This window comes from Nomascus leucogenys, chromosome 7b, assembly GCF_006542625.1.
Source record: "Nomascus leucogenys isolate Asia chromosome 7b, Asia_NLE_v1, whole genome shotgun sequence".
Lineage (NCBI taxonomy): Eukaryota > Metazoa > Chordata > Mammalia > Primates > Hylobatidae > Nomascus > Nomascus leucogenys.
The window spans coordinates 73,909,431-73,924,510 of record NC_044387.1 but is presented as its reverse complement, the minus strand read 5'-3'; the positions used below and the strand labels follow the sequence as shown (position 1 = coordinate 73,924,510).

Below are 15,080 nucleotides of genomic sequence, written 5' to 3'. Positions count from 1 at the left end.
TTTTTCTTATTTTTTTTTTTTTTGTGAGACAGAGTCTTGCTCTGTCGCCCAGGTTGGAGCGCAGAGGCGCAATCATGGCTCACTGCAGCCTCAACATCTGGGCCCACAGGATCCTCCTACGTCAGCTTCTGAGTAGCTGGGACTACAGGTGCACCCCCATCATGCCCAGCTGATTTTTTTATTTTTGGTAGAGGTGGGGTTTCGCTATGTTGCCCAGTCAGGTCTCAAACTCCTGGGCTCAAGCGATTGGCTTGCCGCAGCCTCCCAAAGTGCTGGGATTACAGGCATGAGCCACCATGTCTGGCCCTTAGAAACATCAGGAGACCTACTATATACACTGGTGTAAATTTGGGATATGAAGGGGCTGTCATGTAGAATGAGAAATAATGACAGAAATATTAGCTTGGCCGGGCACAGTGGCGCATACCTGTAATTTCAGCACTTTGGGAGGCCAAGGCAGGCAAATCACTTGAGCCCAGGAGTTTGAGACCAGTCTTGGCAACATAGTGAGACCCTGTCTCTACAGAAAATACAAAAATTAGCTGGGCGTGGTGGCATGCACCTATAGTCCCAGATACTGGGGCAGAGGACGGGACTGAGGTGGGAAAATCGCTTAAGCCAGGAGGTTGAGGATTCAGTGAGCCATGATCGTGCCACTGCACTCCAGCCTGGATGACAGATCAAGACTCCATCTCAGAAACAAAAACAAAAACTAAAAAACCCATTAAAAACAAAACAACCTAATGTTTCTAAGACTTTACTCCTCTATCAAGTCACATCTCCAGAGAGCCTCATTTTAAGGGGCAATCTTACACCTGATAGAAATACTTCCCAGAACTAGTATTTGGAATGCAAGCTCCAGGCAAAGACAGCCTCAGCATTCACTAAGTGCCAGTGTGAGAAGTGGTCATGAGGAAAATACTCAAACTGCTTTCAAAGGCGGCATTTAAAAGTTCTTTTTACAAAATTTACATGATCAATTTCCCTTGGCATAAAATGCATGGAAAACTGATAGCTATTAATAGCCTGGTGTGTGCTGTTAATTAAATTATTACAGATGTGTAAGCCATGGTGTCCTTCTCTTGTTTTGGCTACCAGAAAGCTCAGGATGCTATTTCCTCCAGGGCTAGCTAGCTTTTATGATGTGCCCAGCAAGCTTTGTGACTTAAACTGTTCCAGCCTCAGTTTCTTCATCTATAAACTGAAAGTAACCAACAACTACTTTGCAGAGGGGGGTTTAAGGAGCCAAATACAGTGTCTGGCAAATTTGTTCAACAAATAGGTATTGATTTCTATGTATAAGACACTGCCCTCAGTGGTAGGGTACTTGCCCTCCCAGAGCTCACATTCTAGAGGGAAAGCCAGGACTAATAAGTACACAAATACACAGCTGATGACAAGCAGACCACAGTGAGCACCAGGGAGGAAAGAAAGCAGGGACATGATGGAGGGTAACCAGCTCTAAGAGGCAACCTGTGTTAGATGGTACAGGTGGAGAAGACTGCTGTGTGCAGGAGAAATTTTCAGTGAGACTTCAAGGAAGAGAATGAGCTCACCACATAAAGAGGGAACAAAGAGCAACCCAGGCAGAAGGAACAGAACAGCCAGGCCCTGAGGAAGGAAACCATTTGGCAGGTTCTAGGAGGCTGGTGAGGCTCCAGCACAGCGTGCAGAGAGAATGCTGGGAGATGAGGTAAATAAACAGTAGTGTGGCTAATAAGAATTGCTTTGCTCTAATGATTGCTTGCTTGTCTTAGTGGTTTTATTATACCTGGGCCTTTTGTTTTAAGCAGTTTCAAATACTTTTGAAGTGACCAATATACAAATGAGATGAATATAAAGTCACTAATTAAAAAATTTTAAAGCTGACATTTATCAAGATCCTACTATATGATTTACATGACTTGAACATTTAATTCTTCCAATATTCTACATGGTAAATACTATTATTACTTTTTTTTAACTGATAAGGAAATGAGACACAGAGAGTTTAATAAACTTGCCGAAGCTGGCACAGGGGTTAAGTTTAAGAGCAGGATTTGAATCAGGCAGCCTGACTCCAAAGCCAGTGTCCTTAGACACTGCACCATGCTGCCTCTTCAGGTTACATAGCTATTGTGAATCAGTTACTTGATGGTACCCACAGGTCCTCCTGAGCTTCTAACAGTTATTGTACTCACTAGTAGCAAGAAATATGTTTGGAATTCATAATCTATAATCTATTATCAGGGATTCACATAGCTTCAAATTCTATCTATTAATAAGGAATAAGGTCTAATGTAGCATGAGAAAATTTCCCTCCCAAGAAAAATAAAGAACTCTAATTAACATTTTAATAATCATTCTCAACTTACAGAACTTATCCATTGTTAAATCTATATCCATAATTTATTACACAGATGTTTATGTAGGTCAGCTACTGGTTTGCTGTCCTGGGGATGCCAACAATATGTGTGAAGGAGACACAGTGGAGATTGATTTCGTTATTTAAATAGTTCTGCTCAAAGAAAGTGAGCAGGTAAAGTAGTCTGAGGGCTGGTAAAAATCTTTTTTAATTACTCATTTTTCCAGATGGAGTTCTGTTTCAATGTGTAATCTCTGATGTGCCCAAAGCCTCCCCAAGGCCACAGTAGTCATGCTCCCGGGCAGCATCTGCCATCCGAGCCACTTACATTCCCATCGTGGTTTGGGCAAGACAGAGGCTTTCCCGCAGCCACAGCAGTGACTGTCTCCAGGATGGAAGACTCCTCAACGTTGCTGCCTGGAGTTCGCTGCAGCACATCCATCAGGTTTGTGATGAAGAAATTGTTCTGGAGCGCGGCCACCCCTTTCTCGGGCAGGATGGAGGTCTGGCGGCACACTGGGCAGGAGAGGGTTAAACTGTGGGCAGGAATGTAGTTCTGCAGACACCTGTTGCAGAAGCAGAGGTGGAGAGCTTAGCACAGTGCAGAACCTCCACTTCTCGCAGGTACCATACATGTTCTCAGTGACTACACAAGGTATTTGGCAGAAACTCCCATCCCAGTCTCCTTTACTAGGAAAATAATATTTCAGAAACCAACAGGTAAGCTGTACTCACACTAATCAGGCAAATGATTATGCTCAAGGAAATAAAAAATGTCATTGACTTTTGTAGTGTTTCCTAGCGCCTTGGCACACAAAGTGTGGTCCATGGATGAGCAGCGTCAGCCTCCCTGGGGGGTGCATTTGGTAGAAATGCAGAATCTTAGACCCTATCCAACACCTGCTGAGTCAGCTCCCCATGTGATTTGCATACATGTTAAAGTTTGAGAAGCACTGGCCCACAATATCTAGCAGTGGGCTCACAAATGTATGGACTTTGAAATTGGAAGAAACACATCAAATATTTTTGTTAGCAATAAAATTCTTCTTACGTACAAAATCATAATGAGATATGAAAAACACATCAAAATGGAAATGTTTGCTTGAAGCAAGGATGGGACACCCAGAGTCAGAGCCATACCATCTCTTCTCCTTGTCTCTACTCAACAGGTATCAACTTAACTCATTTAGTTAAAGAAGTGTGTCACTAATAATGACTCATACATATGCCGCTCATTGAATTCTAAGTACTTCCAATGAGCCTATGAGATAGGTACTGTTATGATTCCTTAAGACACATTATGCAACAGACAGAGACAGGCCGGGGTACTTGTCCAGGATACTTAGCTGGTCAGGGGCAGAGTACAAATTCAAACACAGGCAGTTTGACACCATAATTTAAGCTCTCAATAATTAGACTATACAATTTTTTCCAGTACCTAGCCAAACAATTCAAAACACACCAACCTAGCCCCATTCCCCTTATTTTGCAGATGAATAGACCTGACATCAGAGACATTCACTGATCTTGTCTATGTCACAGAGGTAGCTAGCCTTGAACCAAACCAGACATGAAACAGCTTTTGCTAAGGTCATTAATGACGTCTGAATCCAGCAGCTGTTTTTCAATTTTATCTTACTAGACTTCTGGGAAGTACCATTAAGCTTGACTATTGCTCTGCTCACCTTCCTTTTTATTGAAAAATTTCTCTGCCCTTGACTTTATGACACCACACTCACATGGTTCTCCTGTCTGCTCTATCTTTTCTGAGTCAATACAGTTTTGAGTTACTCAAGGTTCCATTCATCATGAGACCTCTTCTCTTTCTGGAATATTATATTCACATCACATGTGTGGCTACAAGCATAAGGCTCCCAAAATTAGATTTCTTCCCACAGACATCTCCTTTGAGCCTCATTAACTGACTTCTTGACATCTTTTCTTAGATGTCTTGCAGGTCCTAAAACTCAACATGAACAAAACCAAACCCATGATCTGCCCCCAGACTGTATCCTCTCCCATTCATGATGAATAGCACCACCATCCATTTATTTAAACAAACCAGAAACTAGGAGTCATTCTTAAGATAGTAATTCCCTTACTGTCCTTCATTTCCCATATCCAACTCATTACCAAAGCATGTCCAAATGCCTACATATCTTTCTAACCTCTCCAGTTCTCTTCATCCCCTGCTATGTTACCATCTTTGTACCCTCTAACAATTCTCCACATTGCAACCAGAGTGACCTTCTCAAAACTCAAAGCTAGCCATTTAAATCTCCCTCCCACACCATCTGAGATGAAAGCCCTGCCATGGTTTCCACTTCCACTGCTCTTACAACAAAGACAAAAATCCATATATGGCAACATGGATTACACATCTCATATGGCCTAGCACCTACATACTTTCTGTCTCTTCCCCTCATTTGCTGCATACCAGCCACAGTGGACTTATTTAAGTTCTTCCCCAGTGTTGAATAACCCTCTCACTGTAGCACCTCTCACTCACTATAGCAACCTCCCACTACAGCACCTTTGCACATTACCTGAAATTCTATTCACTCCCCTTTGTGTAGTTAATTTTTACTCATCATTGGGGTTTCTGTGTAATCATCACTTTTGCAAGGAAGCCTTCCTTGATTAGGGCAAATTTCTCTATTATATTGTTTCCTGTGTACTTCTGCTGTACAGCACTTGTCACTGGTTTAATTTCACATTAGTCTGAGCAATTAGGGGGTTAGTGACTGGCTCCTTCACTAGGCTGTGAGTTCCAAGGGGTCAGCAGTTGTGTCTGGCTTTGCTCTCCTTCAAGCCCTTTGATGCTGTTTTGGAAGATGTGGGATAAGAATGACTGTAAGGGCTGGGTGTGGTGGCTCATGCCTGTAATGCCAGCACTCTGGGAGGCCAAGGTGGGTGGATCACGAGGGCAGGAGATCGAGACCATCCTGGCTAACACGGTGAAACCCTGTCTCTACTAAAAATACAAAAAAAAAAAAAAAACAAAATTAGCCGGGCATGGTGGCGGGCACCTGTAGTCCCACCTACTCGGGAGGCTGAGGCAGGAGAATGGTGTGAACCCGGGAGGTGGGGCTTGCAGTGAGCCGACATCGCGCCACGGCACTCCAGTCTGGGCGACAGAGCGAGCCTCCGTCTCAAAAAAAAAAAAGAAAAGAGTGACTGTAAGGTGCTCACTGAGTAGCCAGTATGAATGTCCAGCAGAGGCTGAACATGGGGGTCCTAAAGCTCACTCTCCTGACAGTGAGGCAAGCTGTAAGGTTTTGTCTCTGCATAAACAAAAATTTCCCCACCAGGCGCAGTGGCTCATGCCTGTAATCCCTGCACTTTGGGAGGCTGATGTGGGCAGATCACGAGGTCGAGAGATCGAGACCATCCTGGCCAACATGGCGAAACCCCGTCTCTACTAAAAATACAAAAATTAGCTGGGCATAGTGGCGCATGCCTGCAGTCCCAGCTACTCGGGAGGCTGAGGCAGGAGAATCACTTAACCCAGGAGGCGGAAGTTGTGGTGAGCTGAGATCACGCCACTGCACTCCAGCCTGGCAACAAAGCAAGACTCCATCTAAAAAATAAATAAATAAAATAAAATAAAATAAAAATCCCATTTTAAGGAAAGTTGCCAGCACCTTCAATACCTTCAAACAGAAATCTTCTTGGCTGGAAGCAGGGGCTCACACCTGTAAGCCCAACACTTTGGGAGGCTGAGGTAGTTGGATTGCTTGAGCTCAGGAGTTTGAGACCAGCCTGGGCAACATGGAGAAACCCTGTCTCTATAGTCAGGCATGGTGGTGTGCACCTGTGGTCCCAACTACTCAAGAAGTTGAGGTGGGAAGATCTCTGGAGCCTGGGAAATTGAGGCTGCAGTGAACTGTGATTGTGCTGCTGCACTCTAGACTGGGTGACAGAGTGAGATCCTGTCTCAAAAGAAATTAATTAATAAATATGAATAAAATAAAAAATAAAAGAAGAGGAAATCTGGCCGGGTGCAGTGGCTCACGCCTGTAATCCCAGCACTTTGGGAGGCCGAGGCGGGTGGATCACGAGGTCAGGAGATCAAGACCATCCTGGTTAACACAGTGAAACCTCGTCTCTACTAAAAATACAAAAAATTAGCCGGCCATGGTGGTGGGCGCCTGTAGTCCCAGCTACTCAGGAGGCTGAGGCAGGAGAATGGCGTGAACCCGGGAGGCAGAGCTTGCAGTGAGCTGAGATCGCGCCACTGCACTCCAGACTGGGTGACAGAGTGAGACTCCGTCTCAAAATAAAAAATAAAATAAAATAAAAAATAAAGAAGAGGAAATCATCTCAACATGCATGAGGCTGGAACAATTTTAACACAGAGCACTGTGTAAGGACTTGCTGTAGCAGGATCTCACAAATCTCCACCACCAGTCATTGGGTGGGGAGTGGAAGTGGGTTGGGCTAGACCCCCAAAGAAGATAGCAGGGGCAGACCTAGGGCAGCCAGAGTGCTGCTTCTCACCCGTCAGAGTGAGGAAGTAGGACCCAAACAATAGACAGGCTGGACACTGAATACTGGGATATGGGGCAATTCTGCCAAGTTCAGACTGAGTGGCTCTGAATGCACTTCTATAGAGAGTGTCTGCCAAGCTATGCCGACCGCTGCACATCAGGTAATGATCTTACCATGTGTGCCCAGGGACACATGGACGATTAGCTGGTATTCATGTTTTAGGTGCACCCATTAAGGGGATGGAGGAATCACACTCTAATTATTTTGTAATATGAATTACCAAGCACTTAAGCCAAAGTATAAAATGAATAAAATAAAAAGTGCCCTATATACCACCACTAAAACAAACCAAAACCCATATACACAAGCACACACACACACACAAAACCCCACAACAACCCAAAACAAACAAAAAAAGCCACAACTACTAGTAACAAATCTACCTTCTCCTTCCATCCATCACCACCATGAAGGATATGGTTATTCTTTTGCAACTGAAGCTTGCAAAGTAAATCAACTCAAAAAATGGTCAATCAGATAATAAAGACATGTTAAATCAGATATTTGCGTAATCAGCATAGATTTGAAGCCATTTGAAATACTGATTTCCAGTTCTATCACAGGAAGTAAAGCATTTTAAGTATACATATTAAATAATGATAAAAATGTACTTAACAGAATGCTATAAAACACAATTACCATATTTATTTTTAAGAAAGATACATAGCTTTACTAGGGAAATATTTATAAGTAAGATAAACTAATTACTAACAAACTTATGCTTAATTGCTTACATGGCAAGTTAAACAATGGGGTAAAAGTATATTTTGATAACTGATTAATGCCCCTCTCCAAAAACAAATACTCTATCAAGAAGATAAATAAGGAAGTCTGTTTTCACATGCAGCAAATTACATAGTCAGGTAATTTATTCAATATATATATATTTTTTCTTTATCTAAAACATCATAGCATTCAAATGTGACAGTATGTGTCTGAGGAATCTTTGGAAAAGAAGCTATACCCTTTGAAGTAACCACTCATGTATGCAGATGTTTTACCTGATTTGTTATATGGGAGGAAATGATAGATTTTTTTAATTGACTCTCAAAGACCCTCTGTAGGGATCTGCTGTGGACAAAAATTGTTTCACAAAGAACAAAGGGAAGTTTTAAAAGATTTTTCAACTTAACATTCTTATTTAATGCTCCATCTCTTGTGTAAATGAATCAGTAGTCACTGGATTGCTTTCTCCCGCTTATAATGGTTTGAAATAAAGTAAATTATTTGCAACTCATGATTCTGTTTTTTAATGTCTGGCAGAAGCACAAGAGATTAGTTTTCTCTCAAAGGTAATTGTAGAATTCTGGGAAAGAATCCTGCAGTAGGTTGTAGGAGGTCAGCCTGTGAAACTCCCTTCTCCAAGCACAAAGGAGGCTTACCTCTCGCAGAAAGTGTGCAGACAGGGGAGAACCTTGGGATTCTTGTACCGTTCCAGGCATATACTGCAAATCAGAAACTGCTTGTCAATCTGGCGCACCACAGGACTTGGGATGTTGGTGCCTTCACTGGCCATCCTAGACCACTGACATGGGGGGCCGGCTGTCTTTGACCCTGCACGCTGCTGCTGTCAGACAGAAAATCAAAACAGAAAAACATATAATGATCTGTAGGTACAAGTCAATCACTGGCTCTTTCACCATAAGCATTGTGTTATAAATAAAGGCAGAAGTCGGCCGGGTGAGGTGGCTCATGCCTGTAATCCTAGCACTTTGGGAGGCCGAGGTGGGCAGATCACAAGGTCAAGAGATCTAGACCATCTTGGCTAACACAGTGAAACCCCGTCTCTACTAAAAATACAAAAAATTAGCTGGGGGTGGTGGCATGTGCCTGTTGTCTGAGCTACTCAGGAGGCTGAGGCAGGAGAATCGCCTGAAGGCAGGAGGCAGAGGTTGCAGTGAGCTGAGATCGCGCCACTGCACTCCAGCCTGGGTGAGTGCAGTGAGACTCCATCTCAAAAAAATAAAAATAAAAATAAATAAATAAATAAAGATAGAAGTCAATGTCAGTGACCTCAAAACGACCAATAAGCCAACCCTGATTGCTGTACAAGTACAGTGAGCTCCCTGTTGTTTGTTTTGTAAATCAATAAAATCCTCACATGTTCGCCATGCAAACAAAACAAATTAAAAGAGGGCATGTTGTACAAAGAGGTATGCTCGCTGGGTTTCAAAGTAGTGGTAACTAAGGGGATAAATACTTTATATAGCTATGTCTGCTTATGCCTTTAGCCATGACTGTATTTAAACTTGTATTTACCTTTTATATTCTTATTGAAATGGAATATGTTTTTCCAACTATCGTAGTTGAAGAGGTTGGACTGTGTCACATCAAAACATGTCACTTTGATATAAGGATTATTTTGAGCTGAAAGCTATATAGAAAGAACAGACAGAAGAGGACCTCTCTGCCCTTCCCCATCTGCCTACAAGCAGGGCATAAATTTCTCTTTTGTAAAGGAAATTTCCATTTGTAAAGGTGACTCTCTCTCCCGAGCCAGGAAGAGAAGTCTCTTAAACACTGAAGACTGCATGGAGATGATCTTGCAAAATGATCTTACTAAACAAACCTTATCTACCATACATATCCTACAGTTTACTGCCCCAGGAGTCCAAACCCCTCTTTCTTTCGTCTAGGCAGTTCTCCGCAATATATTGTCCTTTGTCAAAATGGTATATAAAACCCCAAGAGGAGGTTGTGAAGCCCTTGATAATGTAAAATTAAAAATAGTATCAAAAAAAGTGTATGCCTTTTTCTCCTGTTAATCTGTCTTTTGTCACTTTAATTTGTAGACCCTAGGCACATACTCTAGGAGGGCAGAAGAAAAGTTTTTCCTCTCCTACATGCTATCAATATGCATGTGGGTGATAATTAGAATTTTAATTAAAAACTTTGTATATGGTTCAGAGTGTTTTCTTCAGGACTAAAGGTTTATAGATTTGAAACTAAAATATATTTGCTATGGGGCAGGGACAAAGGCCAGAGGTATTTCCTATAATTTAGAAGAAATATCTGTTGGTATTCATGTCTGAGCATTTGAAAGATCTGGTGAAGTGAATTAATTCAGAGAAGGTTTCAAAATGTTAGGGATCATGCCAAGAAAGGAGAATTAGAAGAGGGCAACAGAGAAAGAGAAGACAGCAGAGAGTTTGAGAGCACAAGAGAGGAAAAAGTTACAACACAAAACACAGCTCCTTTTACCACCTTAAAGAATTCCTGGCTTCTACACCAACGGCATAAACCAAGGCTGAGCTAAAATTTACCTCTTCATTTTCTAAATATTTGGTAAGGTGTCCAGAGCCCTCTAATTCCCTTTGGAAATACTCTTTACCAAAAAAAAATAAAAGAGAGAAAGTGAAACTGCCTTTGCAAAAACTATAACTGAGAAAATTATGGCAGTGAAAGAGATCAGACCTAACCGACTCCATCTTGTTTCTAACCGACTCCATCTTGTTTCTAACCTTTAAGCTGTCCTTGTTCATTCCTGGGCATAGGTTAAACTAACCTTGGGAAGGAATTGAGCTTATAGTTTGACTCTGAAACAAAATTGATAATAGCCCTTTTCCAAAAAGACCCCTTCTTGCCTGAGGACAAGTCTGCCTTTGTAGGACTAACAAATTAGCTACAAGATTAGAAATTAAGGTTTAGGGGCCATGCAGCCTCTGGCTGCAAGAGTCTGAACCTCCCTAAATTGCTCTTCGGGATAACAACACTATTGTAAAACCAAAGATCAGTGCTTGAGATGTTTTGCAGAGCCTGCACTCAGTGGATCAGCTGACACCACCCAGACCAGTAATCTGGCTCAACAAGCTCCGTGATCCCACCCAGGAACAGAAGACAGCAAGAAAACCTCACTTTGACTCCTCTATGATTCCATCTCCAACCTGACCAATCAGCACTCCCCACTTCCCAAGCCCCTACCTGCTAAATTATCTTTAAAAACTCTGATCCCGAATGCTCAGAGAGACTGGTTTGAGTAATAATAAAACTCTGGTCTCCTGCACAGCTGGCTCTGAGTGAATTACTCTTTGTCCATTGCAATCTCCGTCATGATAAATTGGCTCTATCTAGGCAGCAGGTAAGGTGAACCTGTTGGGTGGTTACGAAAGAAAGAAAGGGAAGAAAGAAAAGAAAGAAAAAAGGAAGGAAAAGAAAAAGAAAGAGAGGGAAGGAAGGAAGGAAGGAAGGAAAGAAAAGAGGTTTAATATTTAATATGACCCTAGGCAGGAAGTCATACTATTATTCTTTATTCTTTATTATTACTATTTTTTTGAGATGGAGTCTCGCTTTGTCACCCAGGCTGGAGTGCAGTGGCACAATCTCGGCTCACTGCAAGCTCCGCCTCCCAGATTCACGACATTCTCCTGCCTCAGCCTCCCCAGTAGCTGGGACTACAGGTGCCCGCCACCACGCCCGGCTAATTTTTTGTATTTTTTTAGTAGAGACGGTGTTTCACCGTGTTAGCCAGGATGGTCTCGATCTCCTGACCTCATGATCCACCCGCCTCAGCCTCCCAAAGTGCTGGGATTGCAGGCATGAGGGGTCATACTACTATTCTTATTCTACAGATTAGAAGAAGCAAAACAGAGGCTCAGTCAAGAAGTTTACCAGAATGCAAACCCAAGGAGTATATGTCTCTAAAACCCATGGCCTTTTCACTACTTAAACCACAACACCGCCCTTGACCTTGTGTTTTAAAAAGGCTGCACTACAGAAGCTTGGTTTACATATGACACTTTAACTTGGCCTGGTGCCTGTTTTTAAAGCTTGGAAATACTCCATATTTACCGAAGCAACACTTCCACACTTTCTAAAGAAAACATTCTTTTCCAAATATAAATAATAGTTCTCCTTCCTACCAAGTCACCAAATTTTTAAAAAGCATATCAACTTTTATTAGGAAAATTCGGCTGCTGGCTGGTCTAAGTGCAGTGGTATTTACAGGTAACTGATCACAACCAGTTACAGATTTTGTTGCTCCTTCTCCACTCCCACTGCTTCACTTGACTAGCCAAAAAAAAAAAAAAAAAAAAACCAGAAAATTCTGCTGTTTATATGTGAGTATAGTTACAAACATGACACACCCATTTTCCAACTCTATACCTTTTAGATAAGTTTATTAAAGATATGATTTTAAAAACAGGCTGGGCGTTGTCTCTCACGCCTGTAATCCCAGCACTTTGGGAGTTCGGGTGAACAGATCACTTGAGCCCAGGAGTTCAAGATCAGCCTGGGCAACATGGTGAATCCCCATCTCTACAGAAAAATACAAAAAAAAAAAAAAAAAAAAAAAAAAAAAGGTCAGGCACAGTGGCTCACACCTGTAATCCCAGCACTTTTGGAGGTTGAGGTGGGCAGATCACGAGGTCAAGAGATCCAGACCATCCTGGCCAACATGGTAAAACCCCATCTCTACCAAAAATATAAAAATTAGCTGGGCGTGGTGGTGCACACCTGTAGTCCCAGCTACTCAGGAGGCTGAGGCAGGAGAATCGCTTGAACCTGGGAGACAGAGGTTGCAGTGAGCCGAGATCGCGCCTCTGCACTCCAGCCTGGTGACAGAGTCAGACTCCGTCTCAAAAAAAAAAAAAAAAAAAAAAAACTCAAAAATTACCCAGGCACGGTGGCACACATACATAGTCCCAGCTGCTCAGGAGGCTGAGGTGGGAGGATTGCTTCAGCTCGGGAGGTCAAGGCTGCAATGAGCCATTATTGTGCCCCTGCACTCCAGCCTGGGTGACAGAGTGAGACTCTGGCTCAAAATAAAATAATAAAATAAAATAACATATAGAACCTTGTGAAGCACCTGCTACACAAGAGTGTCACATTCAGACAGAACTCACTGCATAGTTAAATGGTATAGGTATGACATCCAATCAGCTACCATTATCTGCTAGACTTTCCATAGAGTGTCTCTCTAAAGTAGCTCATCTCTCAGGGGCTCAAAATGTTGACAGCCTGTGTGTTTTCTTAACCACATCCCTATGACATCAGACTAGGGGAGGAATGGACTTATCTGTCTTAATCAAAACCAACCCTGAGGGTTTAAATGACTGGCCCAAGGTCATTCAGTAAAATCAGTGAATCAGAAAGGTCAGATTTCAAGTTTTCTGCCTTATCTGATAAATCGATGACGTAAGTTTAACACTTCACTAGAGAGTGTGTGTGTGTGTGTGTGTGTAACTTGTAAAAATGATGAGTGCTCACTTTTGCAGCACTAAAATTTGAATGATACAGAAAATATTGCCCCTAAGCAAGAATGGCATGCAAATTTGTGAAGTGTTCCATATTTTCTTTAAAAAGATGTTAAACTGGCCAGGCGCGGTGGCTTACGCCTGTAATCCCAGGACTTTGGGAGGCCGAGGTGGATGGATCACGAGGTCAGGAGATCAAGACCATCCTGGCTAACACGGTGAAACCCCGTCTCTACTAAAAATACAAAAAATTAGCCAGGCGTGGCGGCAGGTGCCTGTAGCCCCAGCTACTTGGGAGGCTGAGGCAGGAGGAGAATGGCGTGAACCCAGGAGGCGGAGCTTGCAGTGAGCCAAGACACACCACTGCACCCTAGCCTGGGGGACAGAGCGAGACTCCGTCTTAAAAAAACAAACAAACAAAAAAAAAACTTTTCCATCAAAATCAGTTAAAAATAATTTTATTTTGAATAGCTTTTGAAATTTTTCATAGTACCCTTTGAAATAATCAGAGCCATGCTGGGCATTGAAAAAAGCAGACAGAAGGCATCATATTGGACTTCATTCCTTTTTTTTTTTTTAACCTTAGAATTTTGTATTTTTGGCAAGAAAAAATTTGTTTTAATCAAATGATATACGTTGACAAAATGAAATTTCTTGAGCCAATATTTTATGCTCTACAGCCAAAAATGAAAACATTTCATTCTAACTTTATGATAATTATTGTAGTGGGTGACAGCAAGTCTCTATATTGTAGTATTGTTAATTTGCATGGTAAATTAATTAAGTTTACTCATTAACACTAATTTAAAATCATGACAGTATCACAGATCTGTCACAAGTGACCTGTTGAAGGCATCTAGATTTTTAGAACTCCAAGAATCAACACAAAAGGTTTCCAATCCCCAAAGATCCTCAAATTTGCCAGGATAATGATCCTTCCCTGGATACCCACACTAGAAAGAACATTTGACTACTCCTAATGCGACTATGTGCTCAGAAGAACTGAAGCACAGAATGAGCTAATAAGCACCGTGGGAAGTCTGAATCAGTCCGAATATGTAATGAGGAATACACTCAATATACAACAGCCTTCAATCAAAGTGTTGGGGCACTACCACAGTTTCTGGTCTCCTTGATTAAAAAAGCAACAAATGTTTTATATAGATGCTTTGCTGGTCTCCTTTCCCCATCTTGTTTTCTAAATTGTCAGAGACGCTTCTTACCCACATAACCAGTGGAAGTCAGTGCACTATAATGAAAGAGATCAGAATATAGAACTGCTCTTCTATATGCTGGAGAGTTGCAGCTCACTGCAACTGAGCTGTGAAGGGATCCGTGTGAAAACATGCCTGGGGTGGACTTTGCCTGTAAAGAAGCTTGAATGCTTTTGGATGTAGGAAGTAACATCAGACACATTGACAAAAAGCCAGTAGAAAGGAAATGGTAGCAAAGGCAGAAAGAACCACTTTAAAATAATACAAATGGTCAACATTAGTTTGATATTGACCTTAGCCAAAAAGAGTTTTCATATGGAAGACTAGCTGAGGTTCCCTGTTTGTGGAAAACAAACAGCAAGACCTCTTACAAAGAAGCTCACTCCCCTTTGTCCAGCTCAGTGTCACCTGCTCAATCTGACCATTCTGTTCAAAATTGCATATTGCCACCAGTTACCTAGCACCGCTATCCCCAGTCCTTGCTAGGTTTTTCTCCTGTTACAGACTCCATGTCTGTGTCCCTCCCAAATTCATGTGTTGAAGCCCTAACCCCCAGTGTGATGGGATCAGGAGGTGAGGCCTTTGGGAGGTGATTAGGTCATGAAGGTAGAGCCCTTATGATGGGATTAGTGCCCCCTGTAAGAGGAGATAAGAGGGAGACTCTTTCCCACTCTGTCCGCTCTCTGCCATGTGGGCCATCTGCCTATAAAGCCAGAAGAGGGCCTCACTAGAACCCACCATGGGGGTAACCCTGATCTCAGATTTCCTAACCTCTAG

At 42.3% G+C, this 15,080-nt stretch overlaps 1 protein-coding gene and 1 pseudogene across 9 annotated transcripts in view; one reads left to right on the top strand and one right to left on the bottom strand.

The window, feature by feature from the left end:
• The window catches only part of TRIM2 (tripartite motif containing 2), a 132,949-nt gene that overhangs the window by 56,191 nt on the left and 61,678 nt on the right, over nt 1-15,080 (bottom strand). For 5 of the 9 annotated variants that reach the window (XM_030816245.1, XM_003257850.4, XM_030816249.1 and 2 more), the window contains exons 2-3: nt 8,278-8,462; nt 2,673-2,910 (exon numbers count right to left, since the gene is read on the bottom strand). In XM_030816245.1, the coding sequence (XP_030672105.1) occupies nt 2,673-2,910; nt 8,278-8,462 (423 nt within the window). The remainder of the gene's footprint in view (nt 1-2,672; nt 2,911-8,277; nt 8,463-15,080) is intronic. The other 4 variants (XM_030816246.1, XM_030816250.1, XM_030816248.1 and 1 more) reach the window with 1 other exon arrangement.
• LOC115836140 lies at nt 13,095-13,189 on the top strand (annotated as a pseudogene).